Genomic DNA, 22,622 nt, shown 5'->3' on the forward strand with positions numbered 1-22,622 from the left:
AATGCTTTTCAAAAATGCAATTGCTCAAATTCTCTTTCAACTTCTGTAAAAAGAGAAGACAAAACAAAGAATTTGAATGGGATCAGATACGTGATCAGATGGATGTCAGTACACAAAGACGTGTCTCGCATTGCTAATTTTAGCAGTCTGACTACATAAAAACTGTATTGCCAAAACGTTAATACATGTTGACACAAGTAGGTTGACGTGACATCTTTTGTGCATTTTCCAATAAGATTAACCTATCAATCTTTGCTTTTTTATTAGTTTTTTTGATAGTCTTATCAGTCTTTCAAATAATTTTTTTATCTCAACAGCAAGACAAGTTAATAATCATTGATGTGATCATTTGCATTCTCTGAACTTTTTATTTTTTAAGATAAAGATTGACCTTGAACTTTTTAAAATATTTCCATCTAAACTTTTGCTCCCCAAAATTTCACCACATCTAAAGTATTACAAAATCAGAAAAAATCTACACATTTTTGGTCCATTTAACATTTTTACATGAGCTGAACATATTCCGGAGTCGATTAGAAATGCGTTGTACCACGTCACCCAAAAGCCGAGAGCACAGATTATTGGGGAAAATCCAGTGTATTATATGTCACGGTACTTTAGAAATAGTATTATCATTAACGTTACACAAGATTTCCTTTGCTTTCTATTCTTGGTTATTGCCAAAATAAGACATCATCCATTTATCATTAACTATGTGGTGTCACATGATGCATTACTGTTGAACTGAAGAATGGAATGACATAGGTCTCCCTCCCTATTCTACATAACGAACCATTTCCCACGCCTCCATCTATAGAATGATTGCACAATATAGTCTTATGCTGCTGAATCATTTTATTGTGCAAGAAGAAACTTGATTGCAGTGTGTAGCAGAATTTTATACAAGTGCACAAATACCAAAAGTCTCAACAAATAGAGGCAACCTTGTTCAAATGATGGTGATTAGAATTAACTGGGACACACAAGCTACAATAAATGTTTGTGATCTATTTAACCAGACTGGTATATTTTCTACGGCTGTTTTATATCTAAACAGCTTCTATACAGACTGATTGTGGAGGAAATAATTGATAATTAGTATGTTAGGCCTGAACATAGGTTGGGGGACCAAACAAAAGTGCTGCCCCCTTCCATGGGAACATGTGTTTGGAACAGTTAACATTTGTCCAAAAAAATGTTTTTTTTTTCTTGTTTTTTTACAAAGGCAGCTCTTGCCTAGAAGAGAAGAAAACCACAGCCCACATTTTCCATGTGTAGTCAATGTTCCTACACAGCTTTATTCAAGGGCGACAACAGTGCCTGTCCTGCAGGAGGTGACCAGGTGTCATCTCTGCAAAGTCTGAGAATAAGATCATGTCTGTATATCATTCCATAGAAATTTACTGAGAGGCCTCAAGCTCTATTTAGTGTAATTTTAAACTTGTCACAGTACGTCATAGGCACATGCTGCTGCAGTGTGTGTGTGTGTGTGTGTGTGTGTGTGTGTGTGTGTGTGTGTGTGTGTGTGTGTGTGTGTGTGTGTGTGTGTGTGTGTGTGTGTGTGTGTGTGTGTGTGTGTGTGTGTGTGTGTGTGTGTGTGTGTGTGTGTGTGTGTGTGTGTGTGTGTGTGTGTGTGTGTGTGTGTGTGTGTGTGTGTGTGTGTGTGTGTGTGTGTGTGTGTGTGTGTGTGTGTGTGTGTGTGTGTGTGTGTGTGTGTGTGTAAAACCAAGTATGCGTCCTTGGTCTTTTCTTAAAGACATACTGCCATCTGTTGGTTTAGGATATAACTATGTTTTTTCTAACACTATACATGAGCGATAATACAGTGCAGATTACACACACACACACACGTGTGACTTCCAATATTTTAAAGAAGTCAATAAAAATGTTGAGAGATCTACTGATCTTTGAAACATGCAATAACAGGAAGCAAACAGTATTTCATGAGGGTCACTGTCTTTTCTTATCTGTGCAGTAATACACACTGTAGAGCAGGATATCAAATTTAAATGTAAATGTATTCAAAAGTCTGAGATCATTGAGATTTTTTTTTTTTTTTTTTTTTTGATGACTTTGTCACTTTTGTTGTTTGTTTTTTGTCACAATTTTAAGCAGCAAAACATTGATAATAAATATTAGAGTGATTTCTGAAGGATCCTGTGACACTGAAGACTGGAGTATAATGACTGCTGAAAATTAGGCAGGAATAAATTACGTTTTAAAATATATTCAAATGCAAAACTGCTACTTTAAATTTTAATCACATTTCATAAAATTGCTATATTTTTGATAAATACCGTACAACCAAGTGAGAATTAGAGACTTCTTTCAAAAATATTAAAAAAATATTACTGTTGAACGGTAAAAAAAACAAGTGCTGTATTTTTTAATATTTTACATTACAAAAAATTTAAATGATCAATTTAAAAATAATAATAATAATTTATAAATTATTAATAGGTGCCAAAATATGCAATTCAGTTGCTATTTATTTATATAAATATATTTTTTTGGGGGGGGGGACTTGAACTTGGTTCGCCCAATGCGCTACATGTTGGAGTGCTTAAATTCCTAAATAACATATATCATAATCAACACGCTTTATAGCCTACATAAAAATGATTTATTAAAATATCAACTTTTTTCAAAATCAGATGGTACACAAAAATCCTCCGAAAATATTTTTTTTTACCCAGTTTTTTTTTTTTTTTTTTTTCATATCTGAGTGACCAAGTGCAACTTACAGTTTGTCTCCAGTATTTTTGCTATCAGTGCTCATTAAGGCACACAGATAGGTATGTAAAAGATATGTACTAAAGGAGTGCATTGTTAAATGACGTGGTTCACTATATAGACCATGTTTGTCTGGGCCTGTCTGTATATTGAGAGGGACAGACATCTATGGCTTGGCGGGAACTTCTGAGCCATAATAAGAACCAGATGCAAAGGAGACAGCGACGGTCTCAAAGTCAGGCTTATAGCACTGTTTATGGCCTGTTCCCTCCAGCGTTCTCTTGTGCTGAAGAGCTTCTGTAAAACTTTCCAAAATCAATTCACAGGCAATCATTTCCCCCTCTTATCACGGAAGAATACTTACTCAGAGATTTTCTTGCTGTGCTAACTAATTGCTTCTGTGCTGACATGTATCATTTGTTTCATGTCATGACAGTAATGTATCTGATGGAATGTTACTGTCACGTAGTGCATGAGTCACTATATAAGTCAATGAATTTCTGTACAGTCATCTATTAACGGCAGATGTTGAAGCATCTGCAGGGTGGGCTAAAAGACAACTTTATTGGAACATTTCCATTGCACAAAAGGTTCTTTATAGTGAGAAAAGGTTCTTTAGATTATTTAAATATTCTTCACAATAAGAAAAATAGTTCTTTTAAAAATTTGTTAAAGGGGTCATCGGATGCAAAATTCACTTTTATATGGTGTTTGCATATAAATGTGTCTTTGCAGTGTGTGGACACAACCATACAATGAAAAAAAATCCATTCACTCCTTTTTTTATCCTCAAAAAGCCTAAACACTCTTAATAATCAAGCTGTTTGGATTTTCTGAGCAATGTGATGTCATATTGCTCATGCTCCGCCCACGACCACTGACGGACTGTCCTGTATTAGCATATTTCCGCCCTCAGCCATTTGTACACTGTCCACCAAGGCAGGTTGCCAATGCAGCACTTTATGTGTCTTGTGTGACACCCCCCCATGGGAGAGAGGGTTGGGGTGAGCAGTCAGCTTCTCATAGGATTTTTTTATCCAATCAAATGCTCTCTAGATTCTAAATCATCCCGCCCCCTACATTATAAATAAACGCTGAAGCTGCAGCTAAAATTTGTCACTTGTTCACACATTTACTATGTTCTAAATGGTGAATGGTACATACAGTTGTGCACTACATATATATAGGGGAAAGGTAACGATTCCGACAGTGTAAATATGCTTTCCATTGGGGCGAATGAAGTCTGGTTTAATGTTACTGTTACGTAAACGGGTGGTGCGCACACACAGTCTGCTCCGGTCCAGAGATACGATAGCACAGAGCGGATCATATCCGCGAGTTAGCGCATACTGGAAAATGTATTTGAATTCTGCACAGAATGCTATATTTTAAAGCGATATGGAGGAGAAACAGAGATTAGGAGGAAACTGTGGCTTTACCGAGGTTAATGGCTCTGGCCGAGATGTAGCCTAATATAAACTAAACTCTATTGGCGTTTTTTTTTTTTTAAAGGTGCTGTGTAGTTTTTCTACTAAAATGAATCCATTTTTTATTGCCTGTGTGTGAAGGGGTTGTAATCTCACAATAAAATGATCCACTTGGCGGGTTTTGCTATTACCTATGAAAGCTAGTATTCCTGTTTCTATGTGAAGGCTCCGGGTCGGATTTGCCGCGAAATCCAGAAACGTGACGTGAGACCTGCATGCGCGCTCCCGAGCCTCTTGCCTCGTCTACTGACTTTGCACTCAACAGCGACGACACTGCAACTTTATGACATGGAGTCTGCTAATACTAAGAAACGACCAGCACAACACAGACTCCAACACAAAAACGTTGTTAACGTATTGGTTGCAATCTGAAACATCACCACTAAATGTCGCTGAAAACTCCACATAGCCACTTTTGGTATGACTATCTTCCTGTGTTTCAGTAGAAATTACGTCAACACATTGAATAATGCAGCGCATTTCAAGGCACTTTAGTGAGCCTTTAAGTTCTTTAAATGCAAAAAAAAAAAAAAAAAAAAACTCCAAAGAAAATGACACCAGGCTGTAAATGATACAGCTGTTATGTCACTCCATGCACCAGAAAAAAATAAATAAAATAAAAACCACTGGAAACCATTGGCATACAGTAAAATGCAAAATATTACTGATTGGTTTAGTTTTCAACACATTCCAAAATCTCTATGGGGCTATGGCATAAGCATATGAATATTTTCACCATCTATGATACACAATTCTAAATGGTGAGTAAAGCGTGGCAGTCTCCTGACAAAGTAACATTAAAAAGTACAATACAAAAATCAGGAGGAGAGCTTTCTAGTCAGAGGAGATTAAACTGTGATCACCGCTGCCACCTTTAAAAGTGATTCATTTGGAAACACCTGGGGAAAGAACAACATCCGTTTTGCTTTGGTGGCTTGTGGAAAAGCTGGAGGCGTGCAGGTACATACAAAGAGGTTCATTTCCATCCATAGACTAAGGCCAAGCAGACAGAGCAGGAGTCCGGCCAAGAGCAGGAGAACCTTTCCATCAATGCAGAGCTCTAAATCACTCCACCGACGGCCTCAAAGGCGTCGTGTTTCTGCAGGGCAGGAGCCAGGAGAGGATGTTTAGCTGTGCTTAATCCTCTCCTGGAAGTTCGACTTTGGTCGTATCTTGTACATTATGAACACAATTCCACACCCGAGCAGAATAGAGACGTGTAATGTACAGTGGCAAGGGAGGAAGTGATCAGCCAGGCAGACAGTAAAATAGAAGGGCAAGCCCAGCAAGAACCACATGGCATATGGTGAAAAATCTGTTCTTCGCTGTTATTAAATGGCTCTCAGGCTGCCTTCGGCCAAGGCATACTCAGTAAGCCATGGCAGACTCAGAATACTGTTCTTGTAGAGCTGACGCATTTTGATCCAGTTGAGCACTGTAGGGCTGCCCACCCTCTGATAGTCCATTATATTTAGAATGCTTTGTCGTCATCTTGCCGTACACTGATGCACTCATAAATGGCAAACTGACAAATGCACTCACAGTACACACAGTACTAAATATCTAGCACATTGTTTACATATTTAGTACTGCGTGTTCTTAGAGTATTTATACAAGCTGTGCAAACGGACATATGCTTCACAACATTTGTTTTAATTGGGTTATTTATCTATGCCAGTAAGAAATATTCCAACATAATTCCAAATATTCCTTTTGAAAATATTGTAATAATTGCGAGACTTTTTGCATCTACTGTGGCTAAGACTTTAGAACAGTATTGTATGTATAACTAATAAAATAAAGCAACACACACACACAGACATACACACGCTCACACATACACGCGCTCACACACGTGCTCACACACACACAATCACACACACACAATCACACACACATTTCGGGATATCACGAGGATATCAGACACAATTTGCATTTGTAACCACTACTTTCAATGTTTGCCTCAGAGAAATTGCCGAATAACTGTTAAAGGCCTTTGCCTGAGCCCAATTATCTAAATATAGCCTCAAAATCTTTTTGGTATTTCAAGTCGCAGTTGCCCAACATGTGTTTTTCTGGTTGCATAATTACTGTGATTCGTCACAAAAATAGCATAATTATCATTTACTTAACCTTTAATTAGTTTTGTTGTCTTATCTAATTCTTATGCTCCATAAGTGGTTCTTGGATTTATCAGAACAATTAAAATGCTGATGTACAGATTGCCACAAATAAAAGCATTAGTGCCAGCGGGATGTGTACAAGTGCTATTTTCAGTTCACCATACATTCGAATTATTGCACATTATTTTGTAATACACTAAAAAAAAAAATTGGTGGAGGATTTACTTAGAAACAATTTTTTAAAAACAGATAATTATAAAGAAACGGCAAGTAACCCATTGAATTAAACGTGAAATGTTGTAGTAGTCAGAAATAGTATTTTCTTGTAAAGCATACTCCAGTAATCTTTGTTTTATTTACAACCTTTTACATTTTTATACAGTGAATGTTCCCTAAATACTAGACATTTTGTCAAATCAATGTTAGTTCCACAAAATTAGGGGCCATTGTAAAATAATAATTCATTCAAAAATGGAAATTCAGTCATCATTCATTACTGTCACATCATATATGTATGACTTAATTTCTTCTCTTTAGCTTTAGCAGAATGTGTATGCTGTTCTTTTTCATACAATGCACGTGAATGGTGACCAGGGGCTATCAAGCTTCTGAAATGTCAGTCTGTTTCTCACACAAAGTTATGGCAAGACTTTAAAAGACTTGAAATATAGTTCACAATTATTATGGACTAACTGTTATGATACTTTCATGGTGTTGTTTGCCATTCTTGGAGCTTATAACCTCGGATTATCGTTCACGTTCATTGCACAAATATATATATATATATTTATTTAAAATAAATATATATTAGTTAAAAATATATATAATATATATTTTTGTGATCTATGAAAGAAATTATTTACTTTTAATATCTGAAAGCAAGATGTTGGGTAGACGTAAAACAAAATATTGTCCCCAGGGCTGTAGAGAAATTTACAGAAAAGTTCTAGCAGTTCTTAGTGTAAAGCAGAGGACAAAATCTGTACCTGACAAGCTCTCATTCTACCTGAGATCAAATTGATGGCTGACAGCCTCTCAGCAGCGATAAAAGTCACCTCTGCTCCATTAGCTGCCTGGAACAGTCACCCAACCGGCCTGTGGGGAACAGTCAGCATTCATTCTGTAATCAAAGGTAAAAAGTATGGTTTTCAGTAAGAAAGTGTCTGAGATTGATGCATCCGGCTCCCTGGTTTCCTGCTGGGATAATCGGTAATAAATCACATTTAATTTCCCTGCGTATGTGTGTCCAAGCCCAGCTCTTGAATATGAGACAGGATGTGGTGAACCTGTGCTAGCAGGACTTTCTATAAGATTATCATCCCCTCCAACATTATGCTTCATTCTGGTGAGAAGAAAGCATTAGCACTTCCTGGCCTTTAACAATCTGGTGTATTTAAAAAAAAAAAATATTAGGCTACATGGTTTGTTCTGACAAAGTAAAAAAACGTACCATATCTTAAAGTAAACTTATAATCATAATTTATGATTTTTTCAAAACAAATGCAATGAAGAAGGTTTTCTGTGCATTTAAAAAATAAAATAAAATATATTATATAGCTAGCCAACTAAAACTGAAATACAAAATCTAAACAGAACAAAAATAATCGAAACCCCGGGAAAGACAACAGACTCCATACTGGCGTAGGCCTACTGCTCAGGCCTACTGTATACTGCCTACAATTTTTCAAAAGCAATATGCTTTATAAAGTTATATAAAGCATATAACATAGGCTATGGCTACTGTTAGCCAGTCATCATCAGAACTTTTTGCTTTTGCCGTACACTTTTGTAGTATAACAATGTGGACATTAATCAAGACTGCTCACCCAGCATCCAGGTGGTTCATGTAAAACACTGAAGCTCTGAATCTCTCTGACGTGCAGCTTTGAGCGGGAATCTCTTATTTCTACAGGGAAACGCTCGACAACCATTTCTCATCCATTGTGTTGACCAATGGGTGAGAAATGGTTGTCGAGTTAGGAAATGTAGTCTAATTTAGTGATTTTAATTTGATTAACGTGTTACCTACCTTTAAAAATGGTCATAGAAATGAGATTGCAGTTTGAACGCTTAATGTAATTCCCACATCTGAGCACTAGGTGGAGTTGTAGTGCACATTTTTTTCTGTCATACCTTGTGAAAATGCCTGGAATTCTTGATTATTTTTAATTAAAGCAGAATTTGTAGCAATAACAAATCATAATTTAAATGTTATTGTAATTATTGTAGTTTTTTAATAATAATTTGTTACATTTATAGCGCTTTTCTGGGTAGGCCTACTCAAAGCGCTTCACACATGCAATCTCCTCAACCACCACCAATGTGTAGCACTAGCATCCACCCGGATGCAAATACATAGACATTCACAAATACAGTGAAAATGCAGGAAGTTTTCAATGTGCTAGATATACTCGCAAATACAAATACAGTCCTTTATATTGGCCTAGCCTAGGAGTAAACGTGTGTGTGTGTGTGTGTGTGTGTGTGTGTGTGTGTGTGTGTGTGTGTGTGTGTGTGTGTGTGTGCTACTATCGATCTTACATATTTATTTATAGCCTATATTTACATAGACTACATCTATCTGTCTATAATAAAGACTCAGATGCAAAAGCCTCTAAGTGCCATCTGAAAGTAGAATGATCATTTTGATCAAGCTTGATGGTTTATGACCAGTTATTTCACTTTAATGGCAATTAAAATTACCTATTAATTGTCATTAGAGTGAAATTACTGAACTTAAATATGCGAGCTCGATAAAAATGCTCATTTTAGAAGAAAATTTCAGATGGCACAGAGGCTTTTGCATCTGAAGTCTTCATATACACAAACACAAGTTTTGTGTTTACATGTTTTATGGGGACTTTCCATAAACATAAGGATTTTTATACTGTACAAACTGTATAGTTTATCCCCTTACACTAACCCTACCCACAGCCATCACAGAAAACTTTCTGCATTTTTACATTTTCAAAGTATGATTTATAAGCTGTTTTCCTCATGGGGACAAAAAAAAAAAAAAAAAAAAGTCCCCACAAGGATTTCAGATATTGCCATCTTTGTCCCCATAATGTAGGGTTTAAAGCTAGTCTAGCTTTATCATTGTCTTCTCTCAATATTTAAATGTTAAAGTATTTGCTGGTTCCAGAATGGATAATCATGAACAGTTTACAAAGATCTTTTCTTCTTGTATAGAGTCTGTGTTCTGTGAAAACAAAAAAGTTATTGATTTACTGATTGATTTAGTGAACGATTCCACATGCCTTTGTATTTCTTTTTGTACTTGGAGCAGTAAGCTATATATATATTAGTTCAATAAACACTTATTCAGCACGTGGTCATACGAAAGATAAAACTTTAATCAATTAAAAACAAAGCGCTGGCATAATGTGATATGAAATGCCATACAGCAACAAAGACTTGCATAAAGAATCCAAAATCTTTTCTGTCCCTTTCCACCCTGTCATTCTCTTCCAAAGACCAAGACTGCAAGTCTTCAATAAAAGAACAAAGTTAGACTCACATTAAAAAATTCAGTTGTATAGTGGCACGGTGTCCCTTTCACAGTTCAATTCAGGAGCGTGAGCATTTTTTCAGACAGTCGGTCAAACTGTTCATTAAGTCTCTCCCGCAGCTGCAGGAAGAATCCGTTTGGAGCTCTGAAGTTCTCCTTCCTTCTCCACATCACCTCACCTCACAGATCTAATTGCTGTAGCCAGGGGCTCTGTGACCAAATATGTTGTTTTGTGTTGTGCCCAGCCTTTAATTATCTCTCCTGAATGCAAAACTAAGCCTAATCTGGACTAATGAGAAGTCAAAAAGTGAGCTAAATAGAACTACGGGTGGGAAAAAATAACCCCTGTGGCGCTCCATACATCAGTTTGCCCCCATGTGATTAAATGACAAGCCCCATTGAAGACCATTCTCAACAACTTTCACGCAACGTCTCTTATATCTCTTAGCCTGTTTGGATAGTGCAGCTCTTGTTATATTTATAATTTCCAAAAAGTTTGAGATGATTATGGTATAATTGCCCAAAAAATGAGAGCAAGAACTGTTTTTGAACTTTAGAAAATGTTTAACCAGTTAGAGGAACCCTCCACAGTTAATAGAGTCTGGCACGCAGATGCTTATATTGAGATGTTTCAATTGGCTTTTTATTGTTTTAATTAAGATGGAGGTTTACCACAATGGGCTTCCCTTGGTTTGGGAAAAAAAAAAAAAAAACCTGGTCTGTCTAGGCTTTCCAATTTGAAAAAGCTGGGTTTCCTCTCCAGGCTGTAGTTTTGACTTTGTTTTTCAAACCTCCATTCCTAACATAGCGTAAGGAAGGCAAAAACAAAGAGTGCGGGAAAAAAAAAATTCCCATGAGATGCCAGCTCACCTAATTCGTCCATACGATAAACCTCTGACCATGCTGGAAGCACTTAATGAAAACAGACAAAGTTGATAAACCCTGCTTTCACAAGCGCTTTCATATGGAGTTAGAGCATCTCTAAACAAAGAGAACAAGGTCTACCTCTCTCTCTCTCTCTCTCTTCCTTTGACACTCCCATACAATGAGGACTGGTGTCACTTGTCAAACACCTGTCCCCAGCATTGTGAAGAACAACTCGGCAGGCTGATCCAAAGACAGAGATGGGGGGAGGAGGGTGCGGTGGGCTGGAGGTGTCGAGAGAGTGGCAGGAGTTTGAGAAACTCCACAACCTGCTCTCACTCTCTCTCTCTCTCTCCACACAGCTTTGCTCTCTGAGTGTGGATAGACATCCAGGAGACAGGCTTGCCAAATTAAAGCACTGTGCATCATGGATTTTTCCTTCTTATTTGTAATAAGTGTGGTTGTTTTCATATTGGAGCAACAAGGTAAATGGCTATAATCTTTCTTATGTATTATTCTGTCTTTCCGTTCAAATCTTTAACAATGTGAATTGTCAATTAAAAATGCTAATTCAGTTTACATGAGATTTCGTCTAGCACAAGCAGTTAAAACATCAAAACTTCATTGTCAGATTCTCTCTGGTTTGTTCTTTGCAATTCGAATGTATTTTCACAACAAATTTAAATATTAAAAATATTTGTTTAGCAACTTTCTTGTAATTTTAAAGGATGTTCTTGCTTGCTTAAAGATATAAAAAGGGTAAAGGGACAGTTCACCCAAAAATAATAATTATGTCATCATTTACTCGCCTTCATGTCATTCCAAAACTGACTTTGGAACATTTTAAGAAATTATTAAGGTTACCAACATTCTTAAAAATATCTACTTTTGTGTTTCCTGTAGAAGACAAAGCCAAGCAGATTTGGAACAATATGAGTAAATGATAGATTTTTATTTTCTTTAATTAACTCTCATTGTTTAATAGTCAGCTTTTCACAACCATGTAGATTTCGGTTATCAAATGTCTTTGCTTTTATAACACCAGTCACAATATGCAGTTGTAAAAGTGTAAAAGATTGAACTGATGAATTAGGGTTAAATGTGGCGTAAAATGCTTCTTAATCCGTCTGGTTTGAGCATGTAAGGGTGTAAACTCCCCATGTGTAGGCCATCTTACCACCTCTATGGACCACAGAACATGTAACTTCCCTCATGGTGGAGCAAAAAGCAGAGAGTTGCCTCAGAATGGTCTAGCTGGAGGAAATAAGACTTTTGCACTGTGGGTAGGCTTCATTTTAATAGCGTGCAGAGTTCATAACCAGTGCAAGTTATCTCTGTAAACATTATTATAAGCAATGATACATTTCAGAAATTTTGATTGTGATCATTTTGACATTTTCTTGAATCAATTAATACGGTTGCAGGTTGGCTCACATTTTTTTCATAACCAAGTTTGTTGTTGAGCTCTTTAGTTTCAGCATTGGATGTGTGCAGTGCAAAAGATAATATATTTCACAGCAAATTAATATTATTATGGTTAATTGCTGGAACTACAGAGCCATGTTCCTCCGAAGTTTTGAATTTCAAGGCCGGTCTCACACAGGGTGGAAATAAATCACAGCTTTTCATTTTAATAACAGCAGTCAAATTATTTTATCGCCATCTTATTGCTGCTAACAGAAAAGCTTTAGCTGATTCTTCATAGGTGAGATGGTCTGGTTTAACATTGGTGGTTATGGATTTATGTAATCCCTCGGCTGTCCTTTACAGTCATCGCTCTCTTCAGGGCACGGGTCACAACATTTACTTTTTCTTGGGAAAACAAAATGTGCTGAGGAGTACAGAGCTTGCCTTAGGTTTCACAGCCTCATACCAGTCTCGAGTTAGAAAAGTATAGTCTGGTAAAATATTACAATGGATTTGTAACAAATTCCAAGCTCTAAATCTAAGCTACTTGTTGTGATTCTTTATCCTTACCTGATATATGAAAAGCACAAATGCTTCACTGGGAAAAACCTCAACTGACGCCTTGAGGACATGGATGACAACTGATTTCCAGCATCTGTATTCCACATCAAACTTATAGTTAGACCCCCACAGCTTTGTGATAGTGATGGATTACTGTGATCACTCCCAGATCTCTTTCCACAAGCATGCAATTTCATCCGTTTCTATAAGGTCGTATAGCCTTAGGCTCTGTTCGCCTGATTGAGCACCTTAGAAGTCATTCGGGTTACTGAGGTCCAACTAAAACACCTCTTCCATGTTCCAAAAGTCACCACTGCTGTCCCTTCAAGAGAGAGAGAGAGACCTCCTGCAGCCTTACCTCATTACCTCATTAAATAATGCATCCTCTAATAGGGGTGTAACAATATATCATGTCATAATATATCGCAATACAAAAATGCAACAATATGTATTGTGGATAGTTAACCAAAATAAAAATTACTGTGAGAAAAAAAATCCACGTTTTCAGAGTTTTAGTGTCAGCGCTACAGTAAACTATTATATATAATGTTGAATATAATGTATAATAATGCATTATTATGTTTTGGCTTATTGTGTTTACATTATTAGTTGGGCTTATGTTACCAGTAAAAAGTGGCCTACATTATTTTAAATATATCTAATCAGTGACGGAGTGAAAGCATATTCGTCTAAAATAATTCTGTATTTTCAGAATCATGAATATTTTTGTTCTGGCGTCCCTATATTGTCCTGTGCATTGGGTTATCAGCACCAAGTCCAAGCCTATTCACACACCCATAACGTAATAACAAATTTAGCATTTTAATCAACAGTACATTTTTTGTTAACCTTTTATCATATGCCTTGAAGTATCGCAATAATATTGTATCGTGATGGGTATCGAACCGTGACATGAGGGTATTGTTACATCCCTATCCCTCTAACTTTCCTGGCAATCAAACGTACCATGGTATTCTTTAAAGTACTTTGGTGTGTCATGTATACATTTCTTGTTCTTTCGTATTTACTTTGAGATTTTCTGTGAAAGAGTTACCATGTTGCCGACGAACAAGAGATCTGTTTTTGATTCGACTTTTAAAACCCCAACCATCGGAAGCTGTAGTGGTGGTTTGCTTTGTACCATCTACATGCGCTGCTGGAATCCTAGAGGCATTCAATGTGGTTGGCCACAGATTCGTATTTGCTGCATGTCTTCTTTAAACATGGTCCACATGGGCCACTTGGCTTTTCATTTCCCTCAACCTTAATGAAGCTCATGCAACCTAAGCCATTTTGTTTGTAGCCATTTTTATTCTGTAACATGATTTTATTATACTTTACTGAGCTTGCGTAGAAATTCTGAACTGATAACCTATTAGATCATAGTTACATGAAAACTTGATATGAGAATCCTCTGAATTAAAGGCCTAAAACAAAGAGCACCTCAGAGACACAACATTGCTGAAATGTTTAGACAGCAGCAAGAGCTTAGACATGTTATGTGTTACATCGCCAAGCGATGATGCCGCACTGACTAATATTTTGACAATTTTTTTTAGGTTTTGTCTCAAGTGTAACACATCAAAGCAAAAAAAAAAAAAAAACGACACTAAACATAGGCTTGGGGAAATTGGAAAGTATTTGCTAGAAATCCATGACTTATGTGATGCAGCATTCTGAAGGCTGTATTTAGTCTTACCTCATTTGTTGTTTTTACTGAAACTATCAAGATTAATATTTATGAAAAAATACAGTAAAATTGTAGCCTGGCTAACGTCAGACCTCGTCTAATTGAGACGTGGTCTGGGAACCACATGTTCATTTTCTCGTATTTGAGGCGTGGTTTACGAATGCCCAGAGCCGTTTATTGGGCGCTACGAATGTCTATCAAATGTGCCTGTATGTAGGATAGCTCATAGCCAATCGTTTCAATTATACCAGATGGTGTATGTAGAGCGACAGAAATTCGACGAGGAAGAAGACGATGGGTCATAGATTTATGTGTACACGATGGCGTTCAGCGACTATTGCCGTTTGTGCAAGACAAACATGAGTGTAGAAGGTAAATCTGCAGTGCACATGTTGATTTAAACAAACTGCTTCGGTGTGTCGCATAGACGTCGTCATCGTCTTGCTGCTCCCTCCCCGTTCTGTGATTGGTCCCCTCACTGAGGGGAAATCTGGTCCATGGAATCCAGGCCATAGATATCATATAATAAAGGCTAGATGTCTCGTTCGTGCTGCTGGCCAATGGAGGTCGACGTCCGCACACAGCGGCCATCTTGCCAAAGGGGGCTCGCTCACTCGTAACATAGTTTTAATGGTGCATGTACAGTACTTTTTAAATAACCATAACTTGCTCAATTTTCTACCGATTTTCAAACGGGTTGGTTTGTTATAAACGTCAGAGATGTAGTTATGACACTGCGTACTTATGAATAATTATAATATTATATATTTCAACATGTTCAAGCATACAGAATTATAGCCACGTTAATAACGTTTGTAAGAAACCAAACCGTTTGTAAATCCGTCAAGATTTCAGCGAGATATAAGAGTATTTGTGTTCGTGCAGATCATTTACCTTACAGAAAGCTTCCCTGTGACAAGATGGCCACCGGGTGATGGCGTTAGAGACTCCGCCGTCAGACATCTAGCCTTTATTATGTATTTCTATGATCCAGGCTGCCTAGCAGCATGAATAAAATCGCGCTGCGCGCAAGGCAGCACAAGGAAACCCTAGTAAAATTGTTAATATATATTTTGATTTTAATATATTTTAAAATGTATTTTTTTCTGTGATGTCTTGCAGTGTTCTTCAGAAATCATTACAATATGCTGATGTGTTGCTCAAGAAACATTTCTAATCATTATCCATGTTAAAAACAGTTGTGCTGGTTAATATTTTTGTGGAAAGCGAATGGAAAGAACAGAATTGATTTGATATATAGAAGTCTTTTGTAACATGTCTTTACTGATTTTGATAGTTTCTTTTGCCACTGTACCTGTTGTTTAAACTTTGTATTTGTTCAGTCCCAGGGTCACATGCCAACATTAGTCCATCTCCAGAAATTCACCATCGCGAGAGACGCTGCTCCTGTGAAAACCTGAGGGACAAAGAATGCGTGTACTTTTGCCATATAGGAATCGTCTGGGTCGATACACCCAGGTACATCATCCAAACGTTGATCTGTCAGTGCCTGTGTTCCTATAGAGATCTCTCTGAGCAATACAAAAAAGAGAGAGATGTGGAGGTTGAAATCTGTGGGGGACTGAAGCTGGTAACCTGTACACTGAAAGCACGTGTCTGGTTGTATTTAAGTGTGTGGTCTCATTAATGTGGCCCACGCATGGAGACCCGAGGACAGGCAGACTGCGTTTGGTGAAAAACAACCAAGAAACTAAAGATTGAGGGTCTGGCTCTCGGGAAGTGAAATTAGAGTGAAGTCTTTTATATCTTGAAAATTCAAAGCAGCACAAATCTTTTTATTCAGTTCATGAATCTGAAAATAGCTCTTTATTGTGCAAAAAAACAAATTATTATGTATAAAAAAATATTTAAAATATGTTATTAATATGGTCAAAATCAATAATTTATACATGCTAGTCAAGTCATCTTTATTTATATAACAGTTTAATACAGATTGTTTCAAAGCAGCTTTACAGTGATAACAGGAAAATAATGTATTTTGGCTGTTGTCCAGCTGTAGTCAGTTCTGGCTTGATTCAGTTCCATTGATCATCGATTATTAAATTAGGTAATTTCATCTATAAAGCATTTCTGTTAATTAGTACTTATAAAGCACATTTATTGGTCATTCTGCGTGACCTTATTCTACATCTCTTAATCCACCCAATACCTAAAAATGAAAACTGTCATAATTTACTCACCATCACTTCGTTCCAGAGTTGTATGAGTTTCTTTCTTCTGTTGAACACAAAAGAAGATATTTTGAAGAATGGTGGTAACCAGACAGTTGATGGGCCCCATTGACTTCCATAGTATGAAATGTAAATACTATGGAAGTCAATGAGGTCCATCAACTATCTGGTTACCAACATTCTTCAAAATATCGTCAGGTTTGAAACAACATGATGGTGAGTAAAGGATGACAACATTTTTATTTTTGAGTGAACTATCCCTTTAACAACTACCTTACTAACTATTAATAAGCAGTGATTATGAGTTTTTTGAGGCAAAAGTCGTAGTTAATTGTTAACATTTAGAATTGGACTCACTTTTTTTCCAATCATTTATTACATTTGATTAAAAAAAAAAAATCACATGTTAAATATTGATATGTTGGAATGCACTTAAAAATATCAGATGTTCTCTTTCAGCCAGGTCATTCCCTATGGTGTAGGTTCACTCCAAATGCGTCTAAGACGAGATATGGAACGATGCCACTGCGCACACAGAAGAGACACAAAATGTGTGCGGTTTTGCTCTTACTTGGATCTCCAGCAAAAGTGAGTGTCATTATTAAAATCGCACATTGTGGCAGTTGCATTGCATTTTACTGATGCCCGACTTGGTGTCTTTTTCAGAGATGAAAATGCCTCAGTCAAAAGTTATCATCCCAGAAACTACAAAGAACGATACAAGTCTAGATTCTCAGAGAGACAGAGGAGGCACAATCCAATACAAACCTGAGAGGGATGAAAAAAAAAAAACAGTAACTTGCTGTATATTATTACTATTTGGGCAGCAAGCCTGGCCGTATATCTGAATATGTGTGCTGTGAATGGTTTAGAAAGTATAGTATTATACATATTGGGCTTGTCATGAAATGCTAGCATCTCAACAGTGACAGTATGAAGCAAATAGGAGTGAAATATTATCGAACTGTCAGTATTTTGTGAAATACTGTAAAACCGTATTGCTTAATTTACGTGTAATATACTATATCATCTGATGTTTCCAATTTTGTTTCCTTATAGTGAATACATTTTGAATATTTATTAAGGGCAATAGTGGTTTGTGGGCACTTTAGGTTTGACATTAAACATTAGTTTTTCTTGGGTAAAGATCACTCTGTCATCCAAGGTTCAGAGTTTTAATATTATGCAATAGCTTTCTGTAAATTAAATTATGGATGTTTGTTAATGAATAATATGAATAATAAAAAATGCCTGTGTATGTACAGAACTAGGACAAGCAGTTCACATTTATCAGTGGATATACAGTAGTTTGATTTTTCAGACAGTTGAAACTCGCAATCAATTTGTAATCTAATGAATGAGCTGAATATTTATTGTAATGTGAAAAGGCAAATAATAAAAACCTAAAACCCAGTCATTGGTGAAATCTTTCTTGATGAGATATGGTTGCGGTATCTAATTTAGTTTTTTGTCACTACTTTCTGGATTTTAAACTTGCAATGACATGAAAATTGCTTATAAACGTACCTACAATGAAAGTGAGGATAAGTGCGCAGAAAAAGTGGACGACAGTTACAGTCAAGCAGAAAATGACTTCAGAAAGGTACTGTAGTGTGAGAGAAACTGATAAAACTGTCACCGTGCCCGGAGATCAAACAGGGAGAGGGTAATGGCAAAGCTAAATGTTTCCACAGTGCTAGAGGCTAGCAATTTTCTGAATAACTGCACTCGCTCTTTCTTTTCCTGTTGTTGTTTTCCATGAAGTGGTGTAAAGCCTTTCTGGTGTAAACCAATATTGTTAGTTGCTCTGGTCGCCGAGTGATCACATATCGAGGGATTTACCATGTAAGGTGAATAACATAGTAGTGCCTGAATCTTTATAAGGCCGGCTACTTATCTCCATTCATTTTTGGCATCATCAGGAATGCTGGTTTACCTCACAGGAAGGCTTTCACAAGAAACTTCTGGAAGGAATTTGTGGTGCTCTCATTTACTACCGGGACAAAGGAACAAACACACTATTCCTGTCCCCCTGTTGCAGTCAGACGCATTGAGCCAGCCACTAACCACCCTGTTAGGTTCTGGGAAACACCCTCAAAACCCAACAAATGATTAAAAGTGAGCTAAAAACAGATGATTAAGATTATCAAGATATGATGGTATCACATACAGTAGACCTAAACGTCTCAATTCATCATGATCTTTAATTAGGCAACCCCTTTAATATTGATTAGTTGGGAATTTAAATGTAATGTGAATATTTAATATCAAACAAACAGTATATAGTTTTATATCTCTTGCTCTATATCCATATTATTTACTTTACAACATCCCAGCAAACAAAAATATGTCCTAAGAATGTTTTTGTCCCCATTAAGTTGCGTAAACTGTATTTCTGAATGTTCGAAACCTCCAGTTCTTTAAATGTTTTGTGCAAAGTTTTCAGTTATATAAAAAATGTTCTATTTGAAAGTTCTTTGAACAGTTTGAAACAACGTCCAACTAAAAAAATTTTTGGGGAAAAAATATTCTGGGAACGATCTCTCTTTTTTGAGAACGGTATTAAAACTAGGAACAAACGTTCTATTACAGTTACTTTTCATAAGCAGAAAATTGTTACTGAAGCAAATAAGACAGACACGATCTGGTTTAAGTGCATTTAATATGCAAGATGTCACATTTTCATAAAGCATCCATAGCCACTATACTAATGATGATCTACACTGATGACCAGAGCAAACTGAACAGCCCTTGGTAAATGTTTCCTGCTGCTGACATTTTCTTCACTGAAGCATAGAAATCTCTTAAAAGCGTTTAAAATAAATACCAAGTCGAAACAACAATGTCATTAAACTACAGCAATGGGAAGATCTGAACATGTTAGATTTGGTGTATAGCTGTTGTTTTCCATTCCGTTGTCAAATAGCAGAAGACTGGTCTTGGTGTTCTGTCCTTCTATTAGAGTAGTTTTATGTAACTGTATGCACTGAAACTATTGAACAATGTTCACACTGTAAAAAAACAACATTTTCTATAACATGTTAATCAGTAGTAGATCATGTAAAGACAGAGATCATTTAAATAATGACAAAATAAAGGTATTAAAGGTTCACTAATTTACAGCGAAAATGTACTTTATCTGCTTAAACCAAGGCAAAATTCACAAGCATTAAAATTCAAGCTCCAACCATTCGTGTTCTTTCAGTCCCGAACAGAGGAACTAGCTACTCCTCATGTTTTTAAGTCTTTGGTCGTGAAATGGTCCCATTTTTATTCCGCAGCAAGCATTTATGGATTTATATACAAAATACTTGAACAAAAAAAGTAATGTGCAAAAAAAAAAAAAAAAAGTATGCAAAACAGAAATTAGAAAAAGCACAAACAGTAAAATATATTATGATTATTTACAGATCACACAGTCAGTATAAGCTGAATATCACAGTATGTAAAAATCCACACTTTCATAGCTTGCCCTCTCTACAGGGTTATGTGTTTCTCTACTCCAGTTGGGGAGGGTTAACTCTATATGCTCTGTAGCGTATAAACATGATCCTGTCTTTCCACACAAGGTAAGTCTGGGACACATGCGGGCTCCGTCTCAGCCTCCTCTCCCTAGAATTTAGTGCTATTGCTGAAGCTGTCTGACATGATAATGTTTTTGTAGAAGTTGTCCGAGCGTACGGAGCAGTAGCCCTTTACCTTGTCCAAGACCTGGTGCACGGGGAGGATGGACGAGGACGCCTCTCCATCGGAAGGGTTGCATTTGGGACTGCTCTGATTGGAGAAACTTTTACCTGCAAATATGCCACAATGGTTGACTGAAGGACTGTGTGAATATACTAAAAGTAGTGAGCAATCCAGTATTGATGCCAAAGTATCCATACACTCGCATAACAATATAAGGATGACAACTGGCACCCAATGCAAACTATTTTCGTCCATGTTGGCTGCTTCAAAAGAAAGCAGAACTAAGTGTTGTCAATACTTTGACAGTTGGATCATATTAGTTTCCAATTCATTCAACTAATGGTGAGTTATTAATTGTCCATGCCATTCTGTTGATGTTCCATGCCTTTGTGCATTCTTGGGCAAAAACATTCCAATGCACACATGCACCTTCAGTCCACCTACAGTACTGTATAACGCTTCTGCCAGAACTAGATTGCTTAAGCTTTTCTTTGCAATGATTCTTTAGCCTTTGTCATATTATGAGGGGAATCGGGGCTACAGAAAGGTATTGACCTACACAACTAAATACATAATAACAAAAATTGGAGCACATTTGGCATTCTAACCAGAACACATTATGCTGCAGCAACAACAACAAAAATCAGTCATATGAATCTGTATTCAAATTAACAGTCAAAATTTGTGTTGTAATTGGTCTTTGCAACTAGAACTAGTCCTTCCTCCACCTGATGAGATTTTTACTTCGCTATAAGGTGCAAAAATAAAACAGCAAAAAAAGGAAAATTAGAAATTTTAAAGGTACACTGTACATTTTTTCATCAAAATTAATACAATTTAAATAATGAGTCAATACATCATCTGTCCTTCTAAAACGTGTTTTTGTCTTACCGTGATATAGTAAGCCTATGATATGTGTTTATATTTTAGACATTTTAGCATGGTTTTCACGGGAATCTGCATATGTGTCACTCGCCCGTGCTTGTCTTTCTTAATTAGAGAAAAGTTGCTCTACTTTGGGAATGGTGTATCTGTATGGTGTGGGAATGGCATAGGTTAGTTGTCACAACGAGCAAGAAATGTTGACACGGAGCAGCTAAATCACCAACCTCCGGAAAATCACCCGTTTTAAATAAACACCGAACAGAGGACAGTCAAAAAGAGAACGCGACAGAGCTTGTAATAAAACAAGAATCAACATTGGCTTGGCTTTTCAGAGAACTGAGGGATTTGAAATGTTGTAAAAGCAACGCGGAGATAGCGTTTTTATTACTCAACAGTATGGTATTTTATTAAACATATGTAGCTCTCTCACAGAGTTTATTGTATTACATTATCTATTGTGAAGGGTCATTTCATTATGGTTGTTGTAGCGCTGTGCTGGAATTAATTTTCAAGGTAGTTCTGTTTCTATTAACGGGAATAGCTACAGTCGTGTGTTCAGCTAGTCAGCCGTCATCTAGCCATCTAAACTCGTTGGATCTCTTAAGCAGAGTAGTGAATGTTTTATGAGCAGTAGGATAACCATATTCATCCACACAGTCACGCAGAGCTGAAGCACAACCAAAACAGTTTTGTTTTGCTAGATGGCCAAAAGTTACATAGTGTACCTTTAATTAAATAGGAAGAAAGAATGGTCAGTTATAAATATTGTTAAGGAAAAATCTATACAGTGGACATTACAATAACTTAAAATACATAATTACACAGAGTGAGCTTTGTGAAGAATGTATTCTTAGATAAATGATGCAATTTCAGTGTCATAACAGAATTCTTTTCATCTTAGCATGTATGCAAATATAGCAAGTCTATACCTCCTAAATCCTAAATGTCTAAATTTTTTACAATGACATAAACTCTACTGTGCATAACAGCACCAAAGTAATGAACAGTACTAAGTACACAAAGTATAAATCGTATCTATAGTGTTTACATTTCTGATGTTAAGTGCATTATTAGTGCTATACAGCAAGTGCATATTATCTATCCCAGGACTCGTCATTAACGCTTGTCCGTTTGTCCAGGACAAGTGTATTTTTTTAAACCTCTGCATGACCAGTGTGTAGAGTGATCCTGCTGTGGGCATGAAGTTTTACTGTGTATGGTTTTATATATTTTAGTTTCAGCAGTGCAAGCTGGGTATTTTCTCCAGTGGGGAAATTAACACTGCCAAACGAAAAGAAAAAGAACAAAACAATGGAGACAAATCAAAACAGGCAACCGTGAGAAAAATTAGTGTCAGTCAAACAGAGTGCAAATGACATTCAGAACTCTTAAAAGACACTAAAGCTTGTCAATGTCTACTGAAAGGTTGGGTGGGAGTCAAGTCTATAACTGATTTTTTCAGCATTGAGGTGTTTCCTTGTA

General features: G+C 36.7%; 2 protein-coding genes across 31 annotated transcripts in view; one reads left to right on the top strand and one right to left on the bottom strand.

Annotated features, from left to right (window-relative positions):
- Positions 1–10,994: 10,994 nt before the first annotated feature.
- Positions 10,995–17,980, top strand: LOC306983783 (endothelin-1). 2 transcript variants are annotated; one of them, XM_079584452.1, is made up of 4 exons: positions 10,995–11,203; positions 15,720–15,855; positions 17,028–17,156; positions 17,235–17,980. In XM_079584452.1, exons 1-4 carry the CDS (start codon positions 11,146–11,148, stop codon positions 17,338–17,340), a joined length of 429 nt encoding a protein of 142 aa, XP_079440578.1. In that variant the 5' UTR covers positions 10,995–11,145; the 3' UTR covers positions 17,341–17,980. The 2 variants fall into 2 exon arrangements, with proteins under 2 accessions (XP_079440578.1, XP_079440577.1); XM_079584451.1 differs by lacking the exon at positions 10,995–11,203 and adding an exon at positions 14,636–14,748.
- Positions 17,981–19,213: 1,233 nt separating this feature from the next.
- The window catches only part of adgrg6 (adhesion G protein-coupled receptor G6), a 42,041-nt gene continuing 38,632 nt past the window's right edge, over positions 19,214–22,622 (bottom strand). For 27 of the 29 annotated variants that reach the window (XM_079583934.1, XM_079583932.1, XM_079583930.1 and 24 more), the window contains one exon: positions 19,214–20,362. In XM_079583934.1, coding sequence (XP_079440060.1) covers positions 20,181–20,362 — 182 coding nt within the window. In that variant the 3' untranslated portion in view covers positions 19,214–20,180. Of the gene's footprint in view, positions 22,422–22,622 lie in introns of all 29 variants that reach the window. The other 2 variants (XM_079583924.1, XM_079583923.1) reach the window with 2 other exon arrangements.

Source organism: Phoxinus phoxinus (assembly GCF_949152265.1).
Source record: "Phoxinus phoxinus genome assembly, chromosome: 16".
NCBI classification, from domain to species: domain Eukaryota; kingdom Metazoa; phylum Chordata; class Actinopteri; order Cypriniformes; family Leuciscidae; genus Phoxinus; species Phoxinus phoxinus.

Excerpts from the sequence above, each read along its gene's own strand:
- LOC306983783 (XM_079584452.1), top strand. The coding sequence starts at position 11,146 with ATGGATTTTTCCTTCTTATTTGTAATAAGTGTGGTTGTTTTCATATTG. Across the intron at positions 11,204-15,719 it reads TTTCATATTGGAGCAACAAG|TCCCAGGGTCACATGCCAAC; the intron begins GTAAATGGCTAT and ends GTATTTGTTCAG. Across the intron at positions 15,856-17,027 it reads GTCTGGGTCGATACACCCAG|CCAGGTCATTCCCTATGGTG; the intron begins GTACATCATCCA and ends GTTCTCTTTCAG.